Raw genomic sequence first — 23,855 nt, 5'->3', positions numbered from 1 at the left:
TAAATACTAAAAATCTTGTGAAGTAAATATTTATAGTTGACCAAAATTTCATAATAATTACCTTGGTTTGGAAAAAACATAAAATTGACTAAGTTTATTATAGACAATTTATTTTATAATAATAAGAAAGAAAATCGCTTAAAAATGTTAAAAGTAAACTTCATCCAAAGTCTTATTATTTATGTTAAACTTATAAAAAATACAAAACTATTTCTTACATGTATAAAACCTTGTAAATATCTTAGAAAACATTTTATATACTTTATAAAAACTTTTAAATATCTTATAAAACCTTATAAATACTTGGATCGACTCTTCAAAAATTAGTTACTATCGAGAAGTACCATGTAAACAATAAACTTTACTAACATTATCAGGTTTAATGAAAGCATTTTTGAAAATGTATGAAAATGAGTACAACAAAAGGAGCAATTTTGAAAATTCCTCCACTTTAAACTATTTTGTTAATTAAAAAATTAACTGAAAGCTAAAAGAAAATTTAGACTATTTTCATAGTTCTCCCAAAGTTAAATCTAACAAAAAAAGAGTTCTGATGTTTACACATTAATTAAATTAAATAATAAACAAGAAAGGCTCTTCCTCAATGTGAAATGAAGAAACCTCCTTGGCTTTTATTCTTGTGGGAGCAATACAGTAAAAATATCTAAACTAAAAAAACTGAACATCAAAAAATAACCAAATCTTGAGGTTTCTAACTAATTGTGAAGGCCATTTGATGGAATTAAAAGGCGTTAACACCGAAACCAAACTTGTAATCCTTCTTCACATGATCCACCTGGTTCATTTAATATCAAAAATCAGTCATTATCAAAAACTAGTCATTAACAAATGCACTAAAAAATGTATAGTAGCGGATTAAATCATTTTCTTTACCTCTGCAGATAGAAGAAATCTGAGTCCAATAGGCAATTGTTCTTCAAGGTAAGCAGCGACAACACCGTTAGAATCAACCTTTCCTCTTAATCGAGACTACACCAAACCACAACCAAACCCATAATTAGAACAGCGCTTTGTTGCTGTTTCAAAACTCGAATGGGACCAAAAGGAATGAGGTATGTACCTGTCTAGTAATGAGGTCATACCCGACACTAGCTGTAACATCTCGTGACAAATAATTGTAGATGAAATCCGTTGCAAATGACAACTGATTATTGAAAAAATAAGAATTAGCTTATATTACTCTATAGGATTAAAGATGAATTAAGATAAGGCTGGATTGTTTACCTTCTCTGAAACCTTATGAACATAGTTCATGACAGCCACACCAGTGGAAGCAATTTGCCCAGAGGCAACCTGTTGGATAATAAAACATTTAAAGAAATTCAAAAAAATGAAAAGGATCATACTCAAGTTAGCTTGAAGATTGTTGGAATATTGTAAACCAACATAGAAAAGAAGAATCGATTTTCTGATTGAGTTGCCTTATTCTAACTAAGAAGAAACATTTACCGTTTTGTCAGTCTCATATCGAGCTGCATAACCAACACCCGACATCAGTTGCTGACCAAGCCAGAAAGCCTCACCACCCAAAGACAGGTGTGGTGTCACATGCTGGAAGAAAAAGATATGATTCAGTGAAAAGAAACGAATATCTATTTAGCAACTAACAAAAGATTAACTAATGCTGACAAAATAAACAAAAGCTTGTCCAGGGATAAACGGAAAAGCTACCTAACTATAGACTTAACCACAGAATTTTAGTAGAACAGTTTAAAATGGTAAAGCATAGTCACTTTACCTGAATATAGTTAGCTGCATAAACGGAATTGTTTCCAAGCTGAAGCTGAGTTCTGTAGTCAGACCCCTAAATAGGTGTAAACCGTGAATTGTCAAAACCAAATAAAAGCTAAAAGGAAAAACATACTGAACAGAGAAAAGCCCTCACCTTGTAATCAATGACGAGGTGGCCTTGCGACTTATCTTCTTCATCTGTCAGCTGGCAGAGAAAAGAAACAATATGGTTATAGATAGAAAGAAAACATTATGCAGCTACTACAACAAAGACCAGACACACAATAATTTCTGGTTACCAGAGCATTAGCCTTGACGGAAAAATTGTCAGTTAAATCGAACTTGGCTCTCGCATTTAGTCTACCGTCCGTCGTGATCCTTCCGATAAGATATAGCTGTTTAGAAGTTTGTAAATGTTATATCTTGCTGATGGAAACCATTAATAGTACCACAGAATACAATCAATAAACAACATACCTTTGGATCGATGAAACCAGCACCAAAGTCATAATTGGCAGTTGGAATTTTGATTATTTCGGATGATGGAGTTGGATTAGGAACCTCAGTTGGCCCCATCAATATGCTGTTGGAAGCATCAATACACAGGCTTGGTTAAGAACACAAATAAGAATGATGTGCCACAAATTAACCTAAAATCTCATTACCTATGGCTGAGAAAAAACTTCTGGTTAAGCGACTTGTTATAGTCGAGGCGGAAACCCTCAAATAGCTCTGGCTTTAAAGCCACTGCAAAGTGAAATCAAACCAGTCAAAACACATGATCTTAAAATCACAGGCTAAGTTAATACATTATAAAAGGTTATGGCCACAGATGTAAAGGTTACGAATTGGTAGAATCAGAAGCATAATAACATATCCATAATACCAAAACACTCAATTACGATTGTTGGTTCAAACGCAGAGATATAAAAGACCAAGAAATCAGCGACCTAAGACAGAGACAGATTGTGATCTCCAAAAGAACAGAGAACGAATATATAAAGCAGTAGAGAGAGAGGGTGATACTGAACTGGTAGCTTCACGGTTGAGTTCCTCATAGAGGACAGGGCAAGGGAGGTTTGAGTAATCCACTTTCTCGTCAAGTTTGGTCTTTGCATCGACTTGCGCAGTGTTAATCGGTGGTGAAAAGCCCTCCATCGCTGCTGTTTACCGTCAAGGAAGAACTTTTTTGGGTCGCTAAAAGAGAAAACTGCAGAGGAATCGAAGACGAAGAGTCTTTCAAGGGTTTTTGGGTTTTGACTCTGCGTGTGCGTCAAGGGTTTTGTAATCGTGTCAATCTTAGTTTGGCCCGGTTTTATTTTACTTTTTTGAAACGGGTTGGAACCGACCTATTTCGGGTCATATACTTTACCGGTTTACCCTCATGCTCATAATTCACTATTTTATTTTCTTTTGGTGGCGAAAAATCAGTAATTATATTAATTACAAGTTTATTTTCATATAGTAAACTAAAATTTACAAAACAATTAAGAAGATCATCAAATAGTCAACAAATCTCCAAAACAAGATTTACTTGTTTTGGAGATTTGTTGCATATTTTTCTTTATTTGGCAGGCGAAAGTGTTTCACTATGGATCAATAAGTTTGATAACAGAGCCATGTAGATCAGCTCACATGAAGGCAACGGAAGAGGCGAAAGAAGCCGGAGCTCTTCTTTCCTACGATCCAAATCTCAGGGAACCTCTTTGGCCATCACCTGAAGAAGCTAGGACTCAGATCATGAGCATATGGGACAAGGCTGATATCATTAAGGTCAGTGATGTCGAGCTTGAGTTCTTGACAAGAAATAAAACGATCGATGATGAGACAGCTATGTCTCTTTGACATCCTAATTTGAAGCTCTTACTTGTTACTCTCGGTGAAAAGGGATGTCGTTACTACACTAAGGTAATGTACCACAAACATTCATATGAATCCATCATTATCAAGATCTTGGTGTGTGATTTTGATTGATGTTCTCTTGACTCTTGTGTAGGATTTCCATGGATCTGTTGAAACTTTCCATGTTGACGCTGTGGATACTACTGGAGCTGGTGATTCTTTTGTTGGCGCGCTTCTAAACCAGATTGTTGATGATCAATCTGTACTCGAGGTTAACTCCCATTGATATTGTGTGTCTACTTAATCAAATGAATCTTGATGATATTTACTGATTTTTATTTTCCTAGGAGGAAGAGAGATTGAGAAAAGTGCTTAGAATTGCAAATGCTTGTGGAGCAATCACGACGACTAAAAAGGGAGCCATTCCTGCTCTTCCTACAGATTGTGAAGCTCTCAGCTTTCTTAAGAGACAAGTAGAACAGTAAAACTTATCTTCGAGTCTAGAATTCTCCTTGTCTATTGTAATAATCTGTTCTGGATTCTTCCTGATGATTCTGATCATTTGTAATGTTTTTTTTTTTTTGGTTCTCTCTCTGTCTTTTCTTTTTCTTCTTCATTGTATTGAATAAAACAAACTTATGGCTTCTGAGCTTTTCTTGCTAATAGAAAACAAATAGTTTTTCGTAGTTGTTTGGAACCGTAGATTGCATTTAGAATTGTTTCTCAAGCCTTTGAAAACAGAGTAATAATCATGAAGAAACCAAAAAAAAAACAAGAAAAACAGAGAGAACACATTTAGTATCAAGTTTGTAGCATCAAAGCATTAAGCATATAGATCTCACAGATTAATTTGAGTATATTATTACTATTAAAAATTACTTTTTCTTATTGTCAAATAGATAAATTGATTGTGTGAACTTGAAGATTTTTGATTTGCTCTTTTAAGTCTTTAGCAACGCGAACAAAAAAGAAAAAGAATATGTAAAATGCTTGACGATCAAGTCATAAACTTATTGGTCTGCAATACTGGAGTTCTAATTTACACTGTAGGATTGAAAGACATTCAAGAAAAGATCAATTGATTGTGTGAACTTGAAGATTTTTGATTTGCTCTTTTAAGTCTTTAGCAACGCGAACAAAAAAGAAAAAGAAAAAGGTCTACTCTGAGCTAAAAGAAAAGACGAAAAAAGGACGAAAACAACTTCAAACCTAAACTGTAAAGACTTCTCATCTCAACAACGTAAGAAGATCATAAATTGATCATCACGTAGCTAAATTTGAGGACTCACCCAGAAGCAGGAATCATGTCCAAAACTTTCATCATGAATGCAAACGTAAATGCATCTTCTTGAAGCTTCTCGAATCTGCACGTCCATCAAACAAACCGAGCTTTCTTGGTCAGTCTAATCACAGAAAATGACATGTATTGCATCGTTGGAATAAAAGAAACACATACCTCCCAGATTTTGAGAAATGCCCTGCGCCAAGCTCGCATTTGAACAGAAGTACGTTGTTGTCGGTCTTCATTTCTCTCAGTTTTGCCACCCACTTGCCAGGTTCAGAGTACATAACTCTTGGATCTGTTGGACAGACAGAATCAATTCAAAAACATCGTTACGTCAGATACAAGTCTGAGAAAGCTTACCATTTAACTCAGCAGTTTTATTTATCTATCACCAAAACAGTATATAGACTAAAAGAAAGCTTACCATTTAACCCAGCAGTTACAAGCATATTTGGATAATTCTGCGCCGTTACCTGTGTTATATTGTCCATAGATGCATCATCACAGAGAACTTTCATACCATTTATCGCAGATAATATGAAAAGAACCCAAACATATACTCACATTGTCTACAGGGGAATATGACTTCATATAGAAGTAAAATTCTTCCTTTCTGGGGTCACCCCACTCCTGAAGCCAAAAATTAGACAACTTTTAAGCACTTTTTTAATTATCATACAAAATCAAACTACAGCTACTTCATTCATAAGGAAATCTATCCATCCTTATGCTTTCCCAGTTCCTAATGCAAATCCCTATGAAGACATGCCAGATGTTGTACTCTGTAAAGTAAGAATAATATATGTAATTCGCTGTTTTAAGGCACAGAACAAGCATCAAACACACCTCCCACTCTGATGTCGTAAGCGGAATTGTTGGGTCCAGCATTGTTGTCAAGACATCTACAAAAGGAACTCCAGCGATAACCACCTTGAACAAGTCAGGCCTCATATTAACAACAGCACCCATCAGCAATCCACCAGCACTTCTCCCTTCCATGCACAGTTTTTCTTTCGAGCAATATTTTAGTTCTATTAAACGCTCAGCACAAGCAATAAAATCAGTGAATGTGTTTTTCTTCTTCAACAGCTTCCCATTCTCATACCACTGTCTCCCCATCTCACCGCCCCCACGAACATGAGCAATTACAAAGGTAAACCCACGATCTAACAGGGACAACCTTGATGCCTTGAAATAAGGATCCACAGAAATCTGTAATAAAGATAAAGAGTATTTTATAGTTCCGTTGGAAAGAAGTAAAAGGACCGAGAATCTGGGAACCATAAAAGCTTCAACTAAAAATACCTCATATGAACCATATCCATAAAGGAGTAATGGATCAGATCCATCAAGCTTTGCAAGTTTTTTGTTATACACAATAGACATTGGAATTTGAGTTCCGTCTGATGCAGCGACCCACTTTCTTTCTGTAACATAATTTGATGCATCAAAACCTCCCAATACCTGAATGAAATACAGCAGGCTATCATAAAGATCAAGCGATGACCATTTCAAAAGAGAAGGCATGTTAGGGAAAAATGCGTAAAAACACAGTACCAGTAAAAAAAAACTAAAATTTTTCATAATTTTCATGTGTTGTATTTCAAAATTGTCAATACGACTTATTACCATTCAATGAAATACGCTTATGCATTGCAAATAAAATCGGCAACTAAATATGCAGAGGACATAGGAAATTGATCCAAAGTGAGGGAGAACGAATGAATAAGTAGTTTTACTTACTGTGTCAATCTTCTTGACAACGGAAGTGCCACTGTCCATGTCATAGTCATACACAGAAGGAGGTGTTTTCATTGAGCAGTATTTAAACCTTAAAACCCTGGACGAAAATTCGGACTCGGTTGAGTCAACTGAATAGACCGGGTCAACAAAGCTCACATTACGACCACCTTGGAGACCTTCCAGTGGCTGTCCCTCAGCAGGAAGCCTATGAACTGTGATCTTCTGCAGTCCGTTTTCACGCTCGAAGACTGCAAGATGATCTCGGAAAAGCTGAATTTCCTGAATCTTTACACTGTCCATGCAAATATAATTGTTTAGCTAGGCATACAAGGTGACCTTGATGTTAAATGCATTATAAAACTAATCTAGCAACTGGAAAACAACCCAGCATGCATGTCGTCTAAGCCGAAGGATATACATGATATTAAAATTAGTTATACTTCATTTGGATTTTGGATAGGCCACAATGGCAACCAGATTCTAACAAAAAAAGTTTACCTTTCTCTATGTGGAAGCAGAACAGTTGTCTTTGATGTGTCATCAACTGGACAGGCGATCAGTTCTGAGTTGTAAAATTCAGTGCTCCTTCTCTGGATGAAAAAGTGGTTCCCACGATGACTGACAGATGAATCAATTCCATCTACACGAGGTGTCAACACCCTGAGTCCATCCTGAGTCTTGGACACATCAAGCGAGAAGACAAATCTTGTAGTTTTGCTTTCAGATGCAACAAATAAATACTTATGGCTCTCAGAAGCGTGGAGTTCAAGAGAAAACATATCATCCTTCTCATGGTAAAGGCATACATCACTGCTCTGCTCTGTCCCTAATTTATGTAACCAAACCTGTTACAAAGAATATATGAAGATCAGAACATGAAAGCCAAAAATATTGACGTATCTCATAATAAGTACAGTCAAATTTGGTAAGAAAATATGGCATCTATGAGGTGTATAATGTCAACAATTGATCGAAACGGTAAAATCTATATTCATGCAAAAGTTAATCCCTTCCTCCAGTACTATACACTAAGACAGTAGGGTGGGAAAAGATTGAAGGTAAACCTTATCAGGTCGCAGGATTTCGTCCATTGTTATGTAGAGCAAAGCATCATTACCAGCCCATTCAAGATAAGAAGTAAGTCCTTTAAGCTGTTGCCCCACTGGTTTTAGGGCTTCAGAGTCGATGACATTCACTGTATATATCTCATCACCTTTTGTGTCCTCTGCATATGCCACCAATTTATGATCGGGACTCGCCTATAAAAAGAATCAAGAAAATGAAACATCAAGTTAGTAAAGAGCAAGTTTGAAAAGGATATCTCTTAGGACGATTTTTAAAGTCTATTTTCTAGTCAAACCTTGAAGGCCCCAATTCTGTAGTAGTCATGCTCTTGAGCCTTGGTATTCTCATCCAATATCACATGCTCAGGAGGAGCATCTGGACCAGTTGGCATAGTATCATAGACAGAAGGCTCAGCTTTGTTGTCAGTGATCAAACGTCTACAGTGCTGAATATATTCCTTTCCTTGAAGATTTTTCTCATAATAATAGTAAGGACCCTTGCGTAGAGGTGCAGATATATCATCTTCTTTGATCCTCCCTCTTATTTCAGCAAACAGCTGATTCTCAAATTGCTTGGTCCCTGAATTTTTATTTTCCAGTCTAATTTATCACAAGCTTGCATAATCAACAAGTCACTAATACTCCAAATTGAAAACAAGGAAAGCTAAAAACCCTAATCCCCTAAGTATCACAACGTCACTGACAGAGGCAACTTGAAAAGACTCACCAGACATGACGAAATCAGTGTAGTGATTTTCTTCACGAAGATAAGAAAGCATGTCGGGATTGGTGCGAGAATCGTCACGGAGCCAGTAGTAATTGTCAACCCTAACGTCACCGAACATCTCCATCACATGCTCCACCTTCTTCGCTACAGGAGGGGATCTCGATTCCGCCATGTCTCTCGGTGATGTCAACCGCACTGACGCAGCTCCGGTTTCAGAGGAAGAGGAAAAAGAAGAAGACAGCCGTAGAATAGAGCGGCGGCGAGGAACAAGAGGAACGAGGCAAGAGAGAGGAGTATCGAAGTGGAGAAGACGACTACGAGTCGCGAGAAAGTGAGTGCCGAGAGATACGAGTCCACGCCTTATTATCATATTACGTGTCCGTTTTAGTTGCCTAGAGACTCGCGACCAGTTTGTTAATAGAGGACAGGTCATATCCGGTTTGGATAAACCGGCCTATCTATGATTCCGGTTACAAAATTATTAACTCTTTCGTGAATTTTTGCTAGGATTATTGAACAAAACCAAATAATTAGATTAGAAACAAATTACTGTTGAATGTTGATTAATGGTCTTCTATGTTCTTGTAGTGGACTATTTTTGAGCTTGATGAATTTTATAAGCCTGAGATTAACCCAGAACCTAATCAAACCGTGCTAAACTGCAAATAAGCTGAGATGATAAAAATTGGTCTTGCTTACAGAACAAAGATGAAACAAAACAAGAAAGAAAGCACGTATAATAATAACATCCAGAAGAGGTTCAGGTTAAAGTGCATCAAAACCACTAAAATTACCAAAGTGACATTCACTTTCACAAGAAAATGTTTCCAAAATGGAAAAAGGAAAAAAAAAACAATGGAAGTGTAAACAACATCAGAAGATATACCTTGAAAGAACATAAGCCAATGGCAATCATGATAATGGCTAACTTGATAAGAGCAATACGAGACTAATAATGATGTAGGATCATCATCATGAATCACAGGAAATAAGGAACACCTGTCCTTGGCCCTCTCATTTGATTGTTCTCTTCTGTCTCCGTGAAGAACTTCACTTCCCTTTCCTGGTAATTAAGCATATTTTAACAAATCATTACTGTCAGTGAGGACCAGATCCTAAACACTTCCCAGAAACAGGTCTATATATGAAAAGTAACACACAGAGCACAATCAATATGGACAGACTGATTCCACGCGAACTGTGAATTGTTACTAAATAAATGGCTTAAACATCATAACTCTATCTCACAAGAGTCACTCATGTGTATATGTTTGGGTCGAGAGACAAGTATCAAAGGCAGTAACTTATTTAATCAAAAAGGAAAAGTAGAATCCGAAGACGAGTGCATAAAAGTAAGAAGAACATGAAACAAGATATTGTGGCAGATCAGTAACAAAAGAGAAAACAAATGCCTCACCATGTTGTCATTGAAACTCAATATAGAAGCCACATTCCCACAACGGTAGCAGTAATTAGGCGCAGACCACACCTTTACAAAAAAAATAAAGAGAAGAAACATCACCAAGCAGATTATACTTCCAACTATCCAAAATGATCATAAGGAAGCAAGGCACTTACAGTTACAAGACCTTTATCTTGGAACATGTACTTGAGACCTTCTTGTACAAGCTGGTGAGCGCGACATACTAGATCAAGATTGTTAATATGGTTAAACTGCACAAGAAGCAAAACCACAGATCAGGGAACTGAAATACATTTATTTCTTTTCACACCTTATTCAAATTTCAACCCCAGAAAAAAATATAAATACCTCAGTGGTAACCCTGGACCCGAAAAGCCAACCAGCTCCACGTGGACTGACAGCCCATGTTTCAATATCTTCAGGATCACTCCACATAAGATCACAGAAGGGTCCTTCATGCGGTATTTCGCAATTCCGCTCAATCAATCTTATCTAGAGAACAAAATAACATCTAAATGAGTAAATGAGATTTAATCTAATCATAAATAACACTTGCATGGTGAAAACCAAAAGTAATTTAAAATAGCACATTTTAACCTGGTCAATTGTCCGTACATCAGGTGAAAGGCCACCATGAACACATAGAACCTACATTGAGGATGCAATACGTTTTAATATGGTATACAGCTAACTTATGCATTCATAAAATTATACAAGAACACATCATAACACAATGCCAAAGAAGCTGAGAAATACTTACAGTGCCATCTATAATAGCTGAAAGTGTAAGATAGTCAAAAACATCCGTGCAATATCTCCAAGCATTAGCATTACCATACTTCCTTTGGCATTCGTCATAGAAACCATACACCTAGCAAATATAAAATTGGTACGACAATTTAAGAAAACTATAAAAATGAACCTGCAGGGCACAAAATATCACTACAATCTTCGTCCTTGACAGTGGATGTTAAAAGATATAGGATATGGTGTAGGATAGAGATAAATCAAGAGCTTCCGAGAAGAAAACTTATGGTTGCAAAGGGTTCACATAAAATGCATCTTAGTTAACATCTATGCCTATATCTAGCATGGCATTGCCACATGTACAAAATAAACTTTCAAAACTAGTTATAACAATTGAGCGAAAATTACTTCTCAACCAGTAACTGCGTGAAGAGCACAGCAAGTCAGCAACAATAGATATAAATGGATTAGAATAATGCATACCTGAGTTAGCTGTCTACTTTCATGATTTCCACGCAAAAGAGTGATATTGGCTGGATGTCTACATATTGAAATACAAGGAAACGAGTGATTTTAAGCTCACAGCAAAGTAAGTTAGAATATAAATTTCCTGGAATACAAGTTAAATCGATTTTCCAGTAGAGCAATGCGTTTACAGCTTAAAGAGCATTCTCAAGAGAACTATGATATACAGTGTGAAACGGAAGGATGACGATCCATGACATATATAACGCACAATTTCTACGGAAAATCTTACCTTGCTTTAAGAAGCAAAAGAATGGTGAAAACTTCAAGACTGTTGTAACCTCTATCAACGAAATCCCCCTGAGAAAATCCCCCACAGATAATTAAACTATGTGTTACATATTGATATGTCATACGAGCCTACGCCCAAAGTCAGAGTCTATACCATAAATATGTAATTGGTCTCGGGAACATGACCTCCGGTCTGGAAAAGTTTCATAAGATCATGAAACTGGCCATGGATATCACCACAGACGGTGACAGGACTGTTGACAGGTTGTACATTTGATTCCTCAATAAGAATTTCTTTCACCTATATAATAGTCAAAATATCTTGTGAATTACCAGAGTATCTTAGCAAATCATTGTCATGAAAAAAGAAGAAGACGGCTGCTACTACAAGTTTCAACACTAAAATTACTATAATAAATCCTCAAATAACAGTTTGCAAGCGTGGACTTGGTGCATCCATAAATTGGCTAAAGAAGAGCTAAACTTATCCCTAATTCCTTAGAATTTAGAATTGAAATAGCAAAGTCAATAAATCCTCTATTGGAAAAATGAGAGAAAAACCCTAAAATCCGTAGACCAAAATGGCAAAGGAAACAGTAAGGGAGAGAGACCAGATTCAAAGTAAAGTGCCACAAAGCAAGCTCTAAAGTCTCAAAAGAGTAAGCGAAGAATTGGGTTTTTGTAGATGCATGAATATTCGGGGAAGAGAAAGCAAGCAAGAGAAGAAAGAAGAAAGAAGAAGAAGGCGTACGTATTCGCAGAGAAGTTGAAGCTCGTCCTCAGAGAGATGTTGGCCGTCTTTAACCTTGGAAATCCATTGATCTAAATCCATGGCGGCCTTTTATTATCCTCTCTGTCTCTCTCTTTCGGTGGTGAAGTGGAAATTGGTGCTGTTTCTTCGATTTCAATGGTGAGTCTCGACGATCTCTGGTGAAGAATTGAAAGAAAGATAGATCTAGCAGAGCATTGCTCCGTCCGCTTAGGGTTACGTAAGGGGGAAAGAGGGAGAGAGAGAGAAAGGGGAAACACAACGAACCAAACAATCTCGACCCGAACCCGATTTGGTCTTCCTCCATCCCCAAACTCTATTCGTTGGATATTTATTTTTAATCATTTTTTTGGCAACATATTAAACATCAATTTAATTTTTATCTATTACTTCATTACACAAATCTTTAATGGAGTATACTACACATTTTCAATGTTTTTGCAATTCTTTTCTTGGTAATTTTATTTGTCTACTTGAATGTGACAATTGATAACACCTAAATAAAATTCCACAAATACTTAAACCTTCTTTATAGTATTTTTTCTTCTTTTTAATTTTTTTAAAAAAACACATTTCGATATATGTGTTGTTGAATTTGAGTAAGACCTTTTTGATAATTAAAAACTCCTAAAAAAAATTATTTAAAAGTCTTGTTAAACAAATTGTGTCTAAAGACACATTTCGAAATCTATGTGATGTTGAACTTTTGAGGAAGGTTGTTTGTGGGAGACCGTACGGGATATGTTAGAAATGAATCAATGATCTTGGATAGGCATTAGCAATACGATCGTTCAAGAGCGAACCTCACTCGATTCATTTCAATGTTTATGTTTGGGTCTTCCCATTTGGCTTCTGGTTAGGGATAATTTGAGAAGGAAAAGTATTGTTATGATGACCTCTAAAAATGACAAAATGGAATTTGTCTCACCAAAAAATCTCCAATGTTCAAATTACATCCGAAAAAATCACTAGTCGGAGGGCCAAATATTACGGAAAGTATATATTGGTGTTGGTTTGGTTTATACTTGGTCGAGAGGTGATCCGAAACTTAGTTCCACTTAAAAAAGTGATGCATCGCAAAGGTAATTCGAAATTTAAATTGTGAAGAGTTTACTCAGCTGCAAGAATAGAAATGATTTTTCTCAGACATGTTCATTTCGGGTTTGGGCTGGATTGAGTTTTTTTTTAACCCACGACAACATTCCAAGAAAGATCACTTGTTGAAGAGGGATTCCACCAACTGACCATCTGATACAAGTGCATGATTTATCATATGTAATTTTATCCATCAAATTATCTAAATTTTTGTAGAGTCTAAGTCGAGATATCACTGAAATCGGCCAAAAAAACTAGTAGTTAAATAGTTTTTAAAATACACATTGTCCAAACACGATAAAGATTTTTTAAACTCAAAACAATCTTGTATAAAATCTATACAATTTTTTTTTCCCTTTCTAACTCCATATGTTTACAAACAAACAAACTTGTAAGGAAATTTATATTATTATCATAGTTTACCACCTTGTAGTTATTTCTCGCTATGTCCATTTTAATTAGCTTGATAAAAAACTTAACTATTTAAGAAATATAAATATTGATTTGTTTTTGCAACGACTATTTATATTCAAATACAGCAATGGTTCACTGGACTTTGGAATCCTTGACAAATAGATATACTGTATAATATAAAAATTATTTACTGAATTTGCCAATAGATTTGGGTGGCAAATGAAAAACATGACTCTTTCAGTCCCAAGGAGCCTTCTCACTTCTAGCAGCAAAGCCAAAAACCGTAGTTACATCAAACGTGTAGAAAAGGAGACGTGCGTCTCAAGAAAAGGAAGTAACCATTAATACCTAGTACTCCTCAACCTCCCCCACCAATTCATCTTCACCTTCTCCGCTGAACCACCTGTTTCTTCACTCCCAAGTTTGCTAAGTATCAGTTTCGTTTCCCTTAGTCTCCCTCCATAATCTTTCTTCCATGTCTCAAACATCTGTTTCAGCCTTCGTAGCTCCCGGTCCGGATTCAAGTTTGCTTCCACCTGACCAGATTTCACTTCCATCAAGAACTTTCTGTCGTCACCAAATACCTGAGCTCTTTGTCCAAATTCCTCAGCTAACCGGCTTATCACGCTTAAACCCACGCCTACACTTCTTGACCTGCCATGGCCCATTTGGTAATGACTACCTCCTGAATCTAAATCTGTTGCATCGCTTGCATTCACCGATGCATCCGAGTTTCTCGCTGAGTCCTCAACCTCTAGGCTTTTCTTTGCGATGGAAAGACTGGATTGCAAAGATTTCATCTGCTTTTGCCAAATTTCTTCCATGGATTTCATCTTTGTTTCATATTCAGACCACCGGTTATCGTACTGCTGGACTCTTTGTCGGAGGATGTCGTTCTCCTCTTCTTTCTCACGAAGAGCAGCTTCGGTTCTAAGAACCCTACGCTGAAGATCGGAAAGATATGATGCCTTCACTAGCACCTCGTCTGACTCATTTCTCTACATAAAGAATTGGTTTAAGAGTCTAGCAATATGCATATATATCATGTAGTCAAATGCACGAAGAGAATGAAAGCTTTGAGAGGACCTTGGTGCCACCAGAACTAAGCCATCCAATATCCCCCGCACATCTTCTAACCAGCTCTCCACGAATTGCTACAGAAAAAGGTTTCAGCATTTCTTGAAACTTCTATTTTTTAAAAATATATTTTGAGGTTTAATTTGTTTCAATCATGAGAATTAATCAACCCTATTTTACCTGATTGTATTACAGCAGATGCATCAACTGTGGCTTTATACTGTTGGCTAGCAATCCTTCTCTTAACATGGCTTTGTATAGCAGCAGAAGCTCGATGCCTCTGCAGTAACTCCGTGTATTCCTTTCTCATCTTTTCTCCACGAACAACTGAAACAGAAGGATGTGTGAGGTATGGTTTCTAACGACATAACAAATACAAACCAAGATATTGAAATGAGACAAGGGGCAATACATGATTGAAGAATAGTAATTCCGGTTTTAAGCTCTTTTAGACGACAGCGAGCTTGGTGCCCTCTAAAATAACTTTGAAGACGTAAAATGCCATGCAGAGTGCGATTCCTTGTATCTTCAAGAACCCCAATCTGCAATGGTGAAGCAAGTATACTGCAGTAAGAATGTCTAATTTGTGGCCCCTAAAGTCAAGACATCAGACGACTAGTTATAGTACCTGGCCAGTTCTGAAAAACAATTTTGTGTAGCCAACTTGGTACATCTCTGGCAAGATATTAAACTGATGGAGAATTGCAACCGAAACACTTAGAGGATCTTTTGCTGCAATGTTCTCCAGCAGAAGGAAACCATACCTAAAGTATGACAAAAGAAAAACAGCATGACCATTCAACATTATTGCAACTAAAAAGTATGGGAAGCCTATTATAAGAGGACATGCAATACAATGAAAGTGCACCAACTGGAGATGGAGTTGTTACCTTCGGGCAAATTTATGATGAAACATTCTCGTGGGAAATCCAGACCGGGATATTCGAACGACCTCTAGGACACCACAACATCTTAGCTGCTGTAAGACAAGTCCTTGCTCATACAACCCGGCAGACTGAACATTGTTTGGCTTTATGCAGCGAATAAAATGTGGGGTAGTGTTCCCTAGACGTTGCATCAATTGGAAAAGTTGACCCTGAAAAAAATATCCCGGCATCGTCACTAATCAAATATTATAAGATGACGTTTCCTTCTAAAGTAAGCAGAAGCCTTTTGGACAAGAAATGGACAACATATGTTGATGAGATGAAAGCTGTGATGAGTAAACCCTCAACAAATTTTAAGAGCAGAAATAGAAGCAAGCTGTGTTTAAGGAAATCACCCAACCTTAAATTTAGTTGCTACACTCAGTCGCTGGGAATCAGCTCCACCTGCTTTGTGTAAAGGACCGACAAGAGGTTTTTCAGAATAAATGAGCATACTAGAAGCAAACGCCTGAGGGAGGTGGCAAGAGCAAGACGACAAAAGTTGAATAGAATCTGAATGCAACAAATCTCGGTTCTTCTCTAGAAATCCAGTCGTCTCATATGTAACCTGAGTTAGAAAAAAATCACACTAGGTTACTGATTCATTCTTGATTTCTAAACCTCAAAATTGATCCCAGAAACTCTACTCTATATCATGTCTTGTGTTCTGATATATCATGTAAAATGGTGCCACTGAGTTTTTAGAGCTATTACCTCTCCAGCATAATGCGCAACTGTGAAAGCCTTCCCCCGATCTCCTCTAAAACAGGAATTATCATTTAGATGTTGTTTAAGCTTGTTGGCAAGTGTCAAATCTGTGCCATTTGGAAATGTGGATTCCTCATCCAGAAGAGAAAGCAGCCCTAATGGTTTCTGCACAGAAACGATTCTTAATTGTCTTTAAACACATGTTTTGATATAACAATAGATCGTTCCAACACGATAAACTCAACAGTTGCTATGCAGCTTGATGATGAGACATCATCGGCAAAATGTTAATATATTATCCTGAGTAACAGACATACTGATATGTAACATATGATGATTGCTGACTCTAGATGAAATTAGCTATCACATTACCTTTTCAAAGAGACTAAGACATTCTTGGTTGTCCTCAAAATCAACCCTTGTCCAGTCAATGCCATCCTGAATATATTCCTGGAAGAGAAGACAGAAATATAAATCCCTCAGAACTCGGTAGCTGGTGTGTACATGTCCATGCTCTGCCTAGATATACTACAAGGACCCATAGCAGAAAGGGGTTTACGTTACCTCCTGCTCAAGCTTGAAGAGATGACGGTTGAAGTGTTGCTGCAATCTCTCATTTGCATAATTTATACAGAACTGCTCAAAACTATTTTTCTGCAACATGTATAGTATTTATTCAGCAAACCAAATTAACATTGGTACAAAATGTAACACAGAAGATGTAATGTGCAGATAGCTTATGTAAGTTCATGCAGTAAAACGCAAAGGGAGACTAAAAACCAGCATACATTGAATGATTCAAAGCCATAGATATCAAGAATGCTGATGGATCTGCCAGTTCTCCTCTTTCCCACCGCAAGAGATTTGTTAATCTGTTCAACTAGCCAGTCAAATAGGCAGGCATAGATTGACTTTGCTAAAGCATCTCTTGCGTCAATGGCCTGGAAGCAAATAAGAAAAACTTTCACCACAAAAATAAATGAACAAGGCTTGATTCCAAATAAGTAAGAGGGGGCATAGATCATGATTACAGTGTTAAAACCAACCCTACTCAGAATAAAAGTACACACAAAGAATCAAGTGAAAAAAAAAATCTTTCTAAAAGGCCTACCTGCGATAGTGTTAGCTTCTGTACAATAGTATCATTATTAACTCTCATATTACGCTTTGATAGAGCTAGCTTAAGCTCATTGATGTTGCACCCAATCAATTTAGCAACAGTTGACAAACCTGGAAAACAAAAAAACAAAACAGCAGTTATATAGCCTTGCATTGCGCACCCTGCCAAATGAGCTACAGAGATTAAGCAGAAAATTTGCTCCAAGTGAATGAAACAAAAAATATAGAGGTGACATTTTCGAACAAAATACAGAAAAACGTGATAAATTTAAAGGAGCAGGTATATCACTATTAAGGACTGAAGAGCCATACTTTCATCTGGTTCAGGTTCAACGTGATTTTCGTTGTCAATAATGGTAAAAGAAACATTCCCTAGCCATAATACTGCAGCAAGCATTGCAAATACATTTTCTTGATCTTCTTTACTAACATGCACAATATCTAAAGCTTCCTGAAACGGCAACGTAAAAGGTCGAAATAAATGTCTCGAAGTTGCAGAGAAAGAAAAAGAGAAAAGGTTTGACTTAATGAGGGAGTTACCTTAACGGCGTGAAAACGTTCAGCGTCATCAACTCCGTTAATTGAATAGCAATTGCTTTGTTTCAAATAGTTATACTGTTTTGCACTTGTCAAATTTAACTTCTCTGATTTAACAATGAGCGAAACAAAACGTCAGATAAACAATATTGTTCCACCAGTTAGTCAGTAACCATATATATGAATATGTAAATTTCTATCACACTAATCATTTTCACTTGCAATAGATCCAACATAAGATCTTTAAAAGAGAACTGTTGATCAGATATCCAAATAATACCTCTAAGTGTAGGTGAAGCCCCAGCACAAAGTTGATAGAATATATGATATGACCTTTCTCCTTCCGTACATTGAACCACTCTTGACTATGAAAGTGTGACAACAGAACATGAAAGGATGTCAATATTAAAAATCATTTTTCAACATGAAAGAAACTGAAGCAGCAAAAATATTGAGGAATTTACCTTTTCTAGTAAAACTGCAAAATTTAAGACAACAAGAAAAAAGCTGTCAGATTTTGTAAAGGAAAATTGAAAAAAATGTGTGAAGCAGCACTAAGGTTTATGCTTACATGTTTGAATTTGAGCACCCGAAATCTTCCCTGTTTCACTAAAATGAATTTCTATCAACTTACCCTGTCAAATTTAACATCAGAGAAAGATTAAGAGATAAATAAAGACCCAGAAGTTTTAAAGACACAGAGTAAAAGAAATAAGAGTAAACAAGGAGTTTGGACGCTTACAAAACGACTAGAATTATCGTTTCTCAATGTTTTTGCATTTCCAAATGCTTCCAAGATGGGATTAGTCTTTAGTATCTCATACTCGATCCCACTTCCACCTCCAAGAGCAGCCAAGTATTGCATCGCTATCTTTGCTGTCTCAGTCTTTCCTGCTCCACTCTCTCCACTGGATGAAAAAGAAATCTTGTGATAAGAAAACACTTCAAGATGCACAAAGTGGAAGAACTCATTCTTTCAACCAATCCACTATTTTCCATAGTCGCACTAATGCATCTATTCAGGTCAAAACTAATAAGTTTTGGCAAATAGATTTAGTCCCACACTATATTAATACTACAGAGGCACGAAAATATGCAATATTAGTATGAAATAATTCATGAGCAAATATAGACACTCGTAAGCTTCACAAGTTTTGCTTACACTTAAGTTGTTACAGTTAACATATTTAAGGAGGAAACTTTGACTAACCTGATAATGATTGATTGGTTAACTTCATCTGTAATGGAAACAGGAAAAGATAAGACTGAAAACATAGAATGTAATACATTAAGAAGATGAACATATTAAAAAAAAAAATCATGATCCAACCTCGTATCATTTCACGTATTGCTGTATCTGCAATAGCATAGACATGAGGGCTCTCATTTGATCTCTTCCTGTATGCTTCAATGTTGCGATTACCGTACAAAGGAACCTCCTTGAAGGGATTCACAGCCACCAGAACCGGCCCTGCTTTTGTCTAGCACCATAAAGGAAAATTCAGAAAAGCAAATAGTAAAGGGTATAACATTTTACTATATATAGTTCAGAGAAGAGATTGTCAACATGTCAGAAAAAATAAACTGTATTAGCACAAACGGCTTACATATATCATGTCCTGGTTGTACCTATACTCAAGGTTGTACAACACTGCTGGCTCATTTAAATAACTTAGTTGCATGAGATCGTCTACTCCATCAAGAATATCAGGATTTGCAGGTACTAAAGTCTCTGATTTGACTTTTAAAACCTGTTGAATCAAGTGAAGAGATAGTTTCCGATCAAACACTTACAATAATAGTTTACATTCACCCAGGGAATTTAACAAAATCACTTACTTTTCCCTCAGTTACCACGATAACAGACTCTTCTCCTGAAGTTGACATTATCTTTCCCAGCTCCCAGTTACCGTTTGGAAGTTGGACCCAAAATTGCAGTACCTGAAATCGAAAAGTTGTCAGTTTAATCGCCTCTACATAAGAAAAGGAATGTTTCCTCTGATGTTTGTTACAACATTTCATCCTAACTAATAGTCTCAACATGGCCATGCAACAAAACAACTAGACCTTAACAATACCTTTTTCCGAGCATATACATTTGTGTCGCTCCACTTGCGATCATTACTCTCAGGCAAGGGCAAAATAGAATCTCCATCACCAATTGAAGACCGCTCTCCATTTAAAATGCTGCGGACACTATAAGGTGAATCCTCATTAACACTATCCATTCCACCAACAGAACTTGCAGTGCCATTAACCCCATTCTTTAAGTGACCATTTGGTGGAGTAATCAAATTGGTCTCAAGGTGATCAGAGATTGGTGAACCAAGAAATCTATAGTCAGCCGGCATCGTTTTAAGTGACTGAAAAGATGCCTTAACCTTGTGTGCCATTTTCCTGTAAGAGACAGAAGTGTTCAGTTCAAAAGCAATGAGACCATAAAGAAAACTATTTTCTAATAGAACAACAACAATGGGGGACCATACTTTAGAATAAAGTACTCTCTCAATGTTCAGTCACTATTATAAAGTTCCAAAATCAAAAGAAAAAAGATTCTAAATTTAGACAATCCTCTGAACCAGAAAATGCAGAGACTTTCTAGTTCTCTCTCTCTAAATGAAGAACTCTTAACTTGATGAAGTAAAAGCAATGCAAAATCCAGTGGATCAGTTGAATTGTTAAGACTCTAAAAGATTATTGATCTGCTCGAAAACAATCTAATTTAGATTGAATCTTGAGTTATATAATGATTTTAATAAAAAATAATGACGTTTTTCTTCATCAGCACAAGACCATTTCTCGTATCTCTCTAGAAACGAGCACAAATCAGAAAAAAAGATTCAAACTTTAATAGATTTCATAAGAATGAGCAATACTAAAAGATTGAAATTGATTCGATCTAGCTCATAGTCAGAGAATACCTTTCAAATTTTAGAAACTCAAAAAAAAGGAGAAACCCCGCCAATCAGAAACCCACTTTATTGGAGAAACTTCAGATTCATACAAAATTGAATTCGCCGATGAGATCGATCTCAATCATACACACAAAAGAATGGCAATCTCTGAATAAATTCGGTGATCCTGAATGTAAAACTCAGGAAACAAACAATGAAAAGAATATAGATTAATTAAAACATGTTTTGGAAGAAGAAAAAGAGATATAACAGTTGGGGTTTAACAGTAACAAATGGCGACTGATAAAATTGGAGAGAAAGATCAGAAAAATGGAGAGAAAAATCGGAAAAAGAAAAAGAAGAAGAAGAAGATGCAACTTTTTCTCTGCTGAGTAAAACTGTTTTCTTTCTTTCGTCTAATTGTATATTTGTGTGTAATTAATTAGAGAGAATGATCCGACAATTTTGAATGTCTTTTTTGGCCACCAACAGTGGAATTTTCAGCACATCACATGGTCAAATTTCCGATTTTACCCTTTATATTTTTCTTAACCGATGCTTTTTGGTTTTCAAATTAGACTTTAATGACGATTATTTTCCTCAATTAATGGGTTTTATTAAATTATAATCAAACAAAATTATTAATTCTTCGAATTTTTCTTTTGAAAATGATAGATGTCTTCATCTTCGAATTGTTATTATATTATCATTTTATTTTATATTGTATATAAATTTACTCGTTCAAACTCAAAAGAGTATTTTACATTTTTATCATATGATAGATTATGAGTTTCCACAACTATTCCAATCATAAATTTAAGGGGTGGAAAAATACTAAAATAAATAAATCGAAGCCTATCAAGTAACAATAGAGTAATTAGAATTGGTCCATGTCTCAATCACACCTCTGTTTTATGTAGTCAACCATCATTAGATTATCTTACTTCTTAAGCTAGTTGCTAAATCAGATCCTCAAGACCACGACCAAAGAAGTAATCTCCGTGATTCCCCGCTAACGGATTAGCTTGATCCGAGAGTTGATTCTCTAACAAAAACTGAACATTGATACCTTCTAGATTGAAGTTGTAGGAGATGGTTATGGATTAATCTAACCGGATCAAAAGCATTAAGCTGTTGCTGAGTAGACTGTGGCTCCATTGATTCACCTAAGAAACTCGGATTCGTGAAGTCCATGACTGGGATGAATGAGAAGCGAGATGAGATTGGATCCGACATCGGGAGAATTAGATTGGGGATTGGATTAGGGTTAGGGTCAACGTATTCGTCCAGAAAACCTCCGTTGCAAAGAGGACAAGGATCAGCGGAGGAAGTAATAGAGATTGTGATGGTCTGATCGTATTGGTAACAAAATAACATCTTCTCCGCCTCTGCCACGACGGAGGGTTCGATTGAGTTTCCGCCGGAGGTCATGACGAAATCTACAAATATTAAAACATAGAAGACGAGAAAATGGGAGGAGATGAGAGAGAAAGAGAGACGACGTTTCAGCGAATCTGTAATTGCGTCGCCACTCTCACCGGCGAGGACTTTTTCAATTATGGGCCTAGGCCCAATTAATTTAGGTGGTTTAAATGATTTTCTCAAGTATGGGGCAAAATTAAAAGAATAAAAAAGTAGTGTATCTTAAGAAAACAAAGTATTGGATTTTATTTTTACTACTGTATTATGTTTTCTTAATTTTAAAATCTTTTAATAGAATATAACTAATAAAGAAACTTGATAAAATGCATCTATTCTTTTTGGTGTAGCTATTTTTTGTTAATATGGAATACATATAATTAAAATCCGGTTTATTGATAAAACCGTCAAATTGTATTGAAAAAATGTAACGTGTAAAACTAAAATCTAGTTTTAAAAAAAAAAAACAGTTTAAATATTATTAAAAATGTATGGACTACTACTTAGAATTCAAATAATGTTAATAGATCTTTCATTTATTTTTAACCCACACGTATTTATGTGAACTTCATCTAGTGATATAATAAGTTAAACCATTAGGAAAAAAAAATCAAACAAAGATAGGAGAATCATAGTCATATTTTTTAATTTAAATTCAAATCATTTTTTCATGGTACATAATCTGCATCATTTACAGCAAAAATAAACAAAATCTGTTAGTTTTTAAATTTGAAGATATGTTTTCACCCTATAATAATCTCACATAAGTTCTCGAATATTGAAAAAAAAATGGTTACATACGTCAAGAACAATTTTTTATTGGTGCTTATAATAGTTTTACTTCTTTTTGTTGTCTCGTAATATGCAAGATTTAATACGAAGGTTACAACAGATGAAATATGTGGCATGTGTGCACCCATGGCAGTCAATACGTCATTTTGCTATGAGTTCATGAAATCAATCCCTCAAATTGCAACATTGGATATTTATGATCTCACCAAATTTCTGATCAATTACGATTTTCAAATAACATTAGATTTGACGAAGCATTTCCAGTCACTCACAAACAACACAACAGATCGCAGTTCTAAAGATTCCTATAAGTTATGTTTAGATCTTTTTAGTCTTATTGATCCGCTTGAAACCGCTCTTAAAGCTTTAGCAGCCAATGACTATGACACTTTAAACACGAACGTTGGTGTTATGTCTCAATATGCAGAGGAATGTGGAAGCGAGCTGTCAAGTATCATCAAGCCTATTTCAAAACTTTCGAAAGGGGTTTCTATTGTCGAAAATGTATCTGACATTGTTCTTGTAATTTCGGAATATTTTTTAAGAAAAAAAAAAATTCGATGTAAGAAATCATTACCCAAATCTATAATAATGAATTAATAATAATAATGTTGTTTTCCACTAGACAAGTACAAGATAATAGTTATATGTCAACAAAATTTATAAGAGGTCAACAAAATAATGAATTTATTATAAATTTATAATAATGAATTTATAAGATGTCAACAAGATTCTTTTATTATTATTTCTATCTATATATACCACT

General features: G+C 35.8%; 7 protein-coding genes across 8 annotated transcripts; 2 read left to right on the top strand and 5 right to left on the bottom strand.

Moving 5' to 3' along the window:
- Positions 1 to 488: 488 nt before the first annotated feature.
- Positions 489 to 3,055, bottom strand: AT1G50400 (Eukaryotic porin family protein). The gene is made up of 11 exons (NM_103923.3): positions 2,784 to 3,055; positions 2,418 to 2,499; positions 2,230 to 2,335; positions 2,052 to 2,147; positions 1,907 to 1,957; positions 1,760 to 1,825; positions 1,471 to 1,572; positions 1,246 to 1,314; positions 1,082 to 1,165; positions 895 to 990; positions 489 to 796 (listed from the first exon to the last, which is right to left on the bottom strand). The coding sequence occupies exons 1-11, from the start codon at positions 2,908 to 2,910 to the stop codon at positions 743 to 745; spliced, it is 933 nt and encodes a 310-aa protein (NP_175457.1). The 5' UTR covers positions 2,911 to 3,055; the 3' UTR covers positions 489 to 742.
- A 332-nt stretch (positions 3,056 to 3,387) lies between these two features.
- On the top strand, positions 3,388 to 4,079 carry AT1G50390 (pfkB-like carbohydrate kinase family protein; the record flags this gene model as incomplete). Its single annotated transcript, NM_103922.1, has 4 exons — positions 3,388 to 3,525; positions 3,613 to 3,660; positions 3,749 to 3,865; positions 3,942 to 4,079. 4 exons carry the CDS (start codon positions 3,388 to 3,390, stop codon positions 4,077 to 4,079), a joined length of 441 nt encoding a protein of 146 aa, NP_175456.1.
- A 470-nt stretch (positions 4,080 to 4,549) lies between these two features.
- On the bottom strand, positions 4,550 to 8,799 carry AT1G50380 (Prolyl oligopeptidase family protein). 2 transcript variants are annotated; one of them, NM_001333432.1, is made up of 11 exons: positions 8,414 to 8,799; positions 7,983 to 8,266; positions 7,687 to 7,881; positions 7,121 to 7,467; positions 6,623 to 6,914; positions 6,185 to 6,343; positions 5,726 to 6,091; positions 5,444 to 5,509; positions 5,304 to 5,352; positions 5,051 to 5,174; positions 4,550 to 4,958 (listed from the first exon to the last, which is right to left on the bottom strand). In NM_001333432.1, exons 1-11 carry the CDS (start codon positions 8,781 to 8,783, stop codon positions 4,880 to 4,882), a joined length of 2,331 nt encoding a protein of 776 aa, NP_001322305.1. In that variant the 5' UTR covers positions 8,784 to 8,799; the 3' UTR covers positions 4,550 to 4,879. The 2 variants fall into 2 exon arrangements, with proteins under 2 accessions (NP_001322305.1, NP_564567.1); NM_103921.3 differs by having other exon boundaries at positions 4,551 to 4,958; positions 8,414 to 8,780.
- Positions 8,800 to 9,012: 213 nt separating this feature from the next.
- Positions 9,013 to 12,557, bottom strand: FYPP1 (Calcineurin-like metallo-phosphoesterase superfamily protein). Its single transcript, NM_103920.4, has 10 exons — positions 12,091 to 12,557; positions 11,494 to 11,640; positions 11,341 to 11,408; positions 11,067 to 11,124; positions 10,597 to 10,707; positions 10,434 to 10,484; positions 10,185 to 10,328; positions 9,992 to 10,087; positions 9,831 to 9,902; positions 9,013 to 9,476 (listed from the first exon to the last, which is right to left on the bottom strand). The coding sequence occupies exons 1-10, from the start codon at positions 12,169 to 12,171 to the stop codon at positions 9,393 to 9,395; spliced, it is 912 nt and encodes a 303-aa protein (NP_175454.1). The 5' UTR covers positions 12,172 to 12,557; the 3' UTR covers positions 9,013 to 9,392.
- Positions 12,558 to 13,664: 1,107 nt separating this feature from the next.
- VIIIA (P-loop containing nucleoside triphosphate hydrolases superfamily protein) lies at positions 13,665 to 21,359 on the bottom strand. The gene is made up of 24 exons (NM_103919.5): positions 20,906 to 21,359; positions 20,063 to 20,381; positions 19,824 to 19,925; positions 19,592 to 19,735; positions 19,315 to 19,465; positions 19,195 to 19,222; positions 18,727 to 18,892; positions 18,556 to 18,619; positions 18,449 to 18,462; positions 18,265 to 18,349; positions 17,988 to 18,091; positions 17,760 to 17,898; positions 17,440 to 17,558; positions 17,117 to 17,269; positions 16,893 to 16,982; positions 16,701 to 16,778; positions 16,335 to 16,493; positions 15,982 to 16,188; positions 15,585 to 15,790; positions 15,323 to 15,458; positions 15,107 to 15,236; positions 14,875 to 15,021; positions 14,704 to 14,771; positions 13,665 to 14,615 (listed from the first exon to the last, which is right to left on the bottom strand). Exons 2-24 carry the CDS (start codon positions 20,375 to 20,377, stop codon positions 13,959 to 13,961), a joined length of 3,462 nt encoding a protein of 1,153 aa, NP_175453.2. The 5' UTR covers positions 20,378 to 20,381; positions 20,906 to 21,359; the 3' UTR covers positions 13,665 to 13,958.
- A 478-nt stretch (positions 21,360 to 21,837) lies between these two features.
- Positions 21,838 to 22,420, bottom strand: AT1G50350 (E3 ubiquitin-protein ligase RING1-like protein; the record flags this gene model as incomplete). The annotated part of the gene is made up of 2 exons (NM_103918.2): positions 21,992 to 22,420; positions 21,838 to 21,921 (listed from the first exon to the last, which is right to left on the bottom strand). The coding sequence occupies exons 1-2, from the start codon at positions 22,307 to 22,309 to the stop codon at positions 21,838 to 21,840; spliced, it is 402 nt and encodes a 133-aa protein (NP_175452.1). The 5' UTR covers positions 22,310 to 22,420.
- Positions 22,421 to 23,215: 795 nt separating this feature from the next.
- Positions 23,216 to 23,689, top strand: AT1G50340 (Plant invertase/pectin methylesterase inhibitor superfamily protein; the record flags this gene model as incomplete). The annotated part of the gene is made up of 1 exon (NM_103917.1): positions 23,216 to 23,689. One exon carries the CDS (start codon positions 23,216 to 23,218, stop codon positions 23,687 to 23,689), a length of 474 nt encoding a protein of 157 aa, NP_175451.1.
- Between the last annotated feature and the right edge of the window lie 166 nt (positions 23,690 to 23,855).

The sequence above is a fragment of the Arabidopsis thaliana genome, assembly GCF_000001735.4.
Source record: "Arabidopsis thaliana chromosome 1 sequence".
In the NCBI taxonomy this organism is placed as follows: Eukaryota; Viridiplantae; Streptophyta; class Magnoliopsida; order Brassicales; family Brassicaceae; genus Arabidopsis; species Arabidopsis thaliana.
The sequence above is the reverse complement of the archived record's forward strand: the minus strand, read 5'-3'. Positions and strand labels throughout refer to the sequence as shown.

Coding starts and splice junctions, on each gene's coding strand:
- AT1G50400 (NM_103923.3), bottom strand. CDS start 2,910: ATGGAGGGCTTTTCACCACCGATTAACACTGCGCAAGTCGATGCAAAG. Junction 2,336..2,417: donor AAGTTTTTTCTCAGCCATAG/GTAATGAGATTT, acceptor TGCTTCCAACAG/CATATTGATGGGGCCAACTG. Junction 1,826..1,906: donor ACCTCGTCATTGATTACAAG/GTGAGGGCTTTT, acceptor ACACCTATTTAG/GGGTCTGACTACAGAACTCA.
- AT1G50380 (NM_001333432.1), bottom strand. CDS start 8,783: ATGATAATAAGGCGTGGACTCGTATCTCTCGGCACTCACTTTCTCGCG. Junction 5,510..5,725: donor TTACGACATCAGAGTGGGAG/GTGTGTTTGATG, acceptor TTTTGGCTTCAG/GAGTGGGGTGACCCCAGAAA. Junction 4,959..5,050: donor CATTTCTCAAAATCTGGGAG/GTATGTGTTTCT, acceptor ATGGACGTGCAG/ATTCGAGAAGCTTCAAGAAG.
- FYPP1 (NM_103920.4), bottom strand. CDS start 12,171: ATGGATTTAGATCAATGGATTTCCAAGGTTAAAGACGGCCAACATCTC. Junction 11,641..12,090: donor TTCAACTTCTCTGCGAATAC/GTACGCCTTCTT, acceptor ACTATTATATAG/GTGAAAGAAATTCTTATTGA. Junction 10,329..10,433: donor ATGTACGGACAATTGACCAG/GTTAAAATGTGC, acceptor TTTGTTCTCTAG/ATAAGATTGATTGAGCGGAA.
- VIIIA (NM_103919.5), bottom strand. CDS start 20,377: ATGGCACACAAGGTTAAGGCATCTTTTCAGTCACTTAAAACGATGCCG. Junction 16,494..16,700: donor GTCTTAGTCTCTTTGAAAAG/GTAATGTGATAG, acceptor GTTTCTGTGCAG/AAACCATTAGGGCTGCTTTC. Junction 15,459..15,584: donor CATCATAAATTTGCCCGAAG/GTAACAACTCCA, acceptor GTCATACTTTAG/GTATGGTTTCCTTCTGCTGG.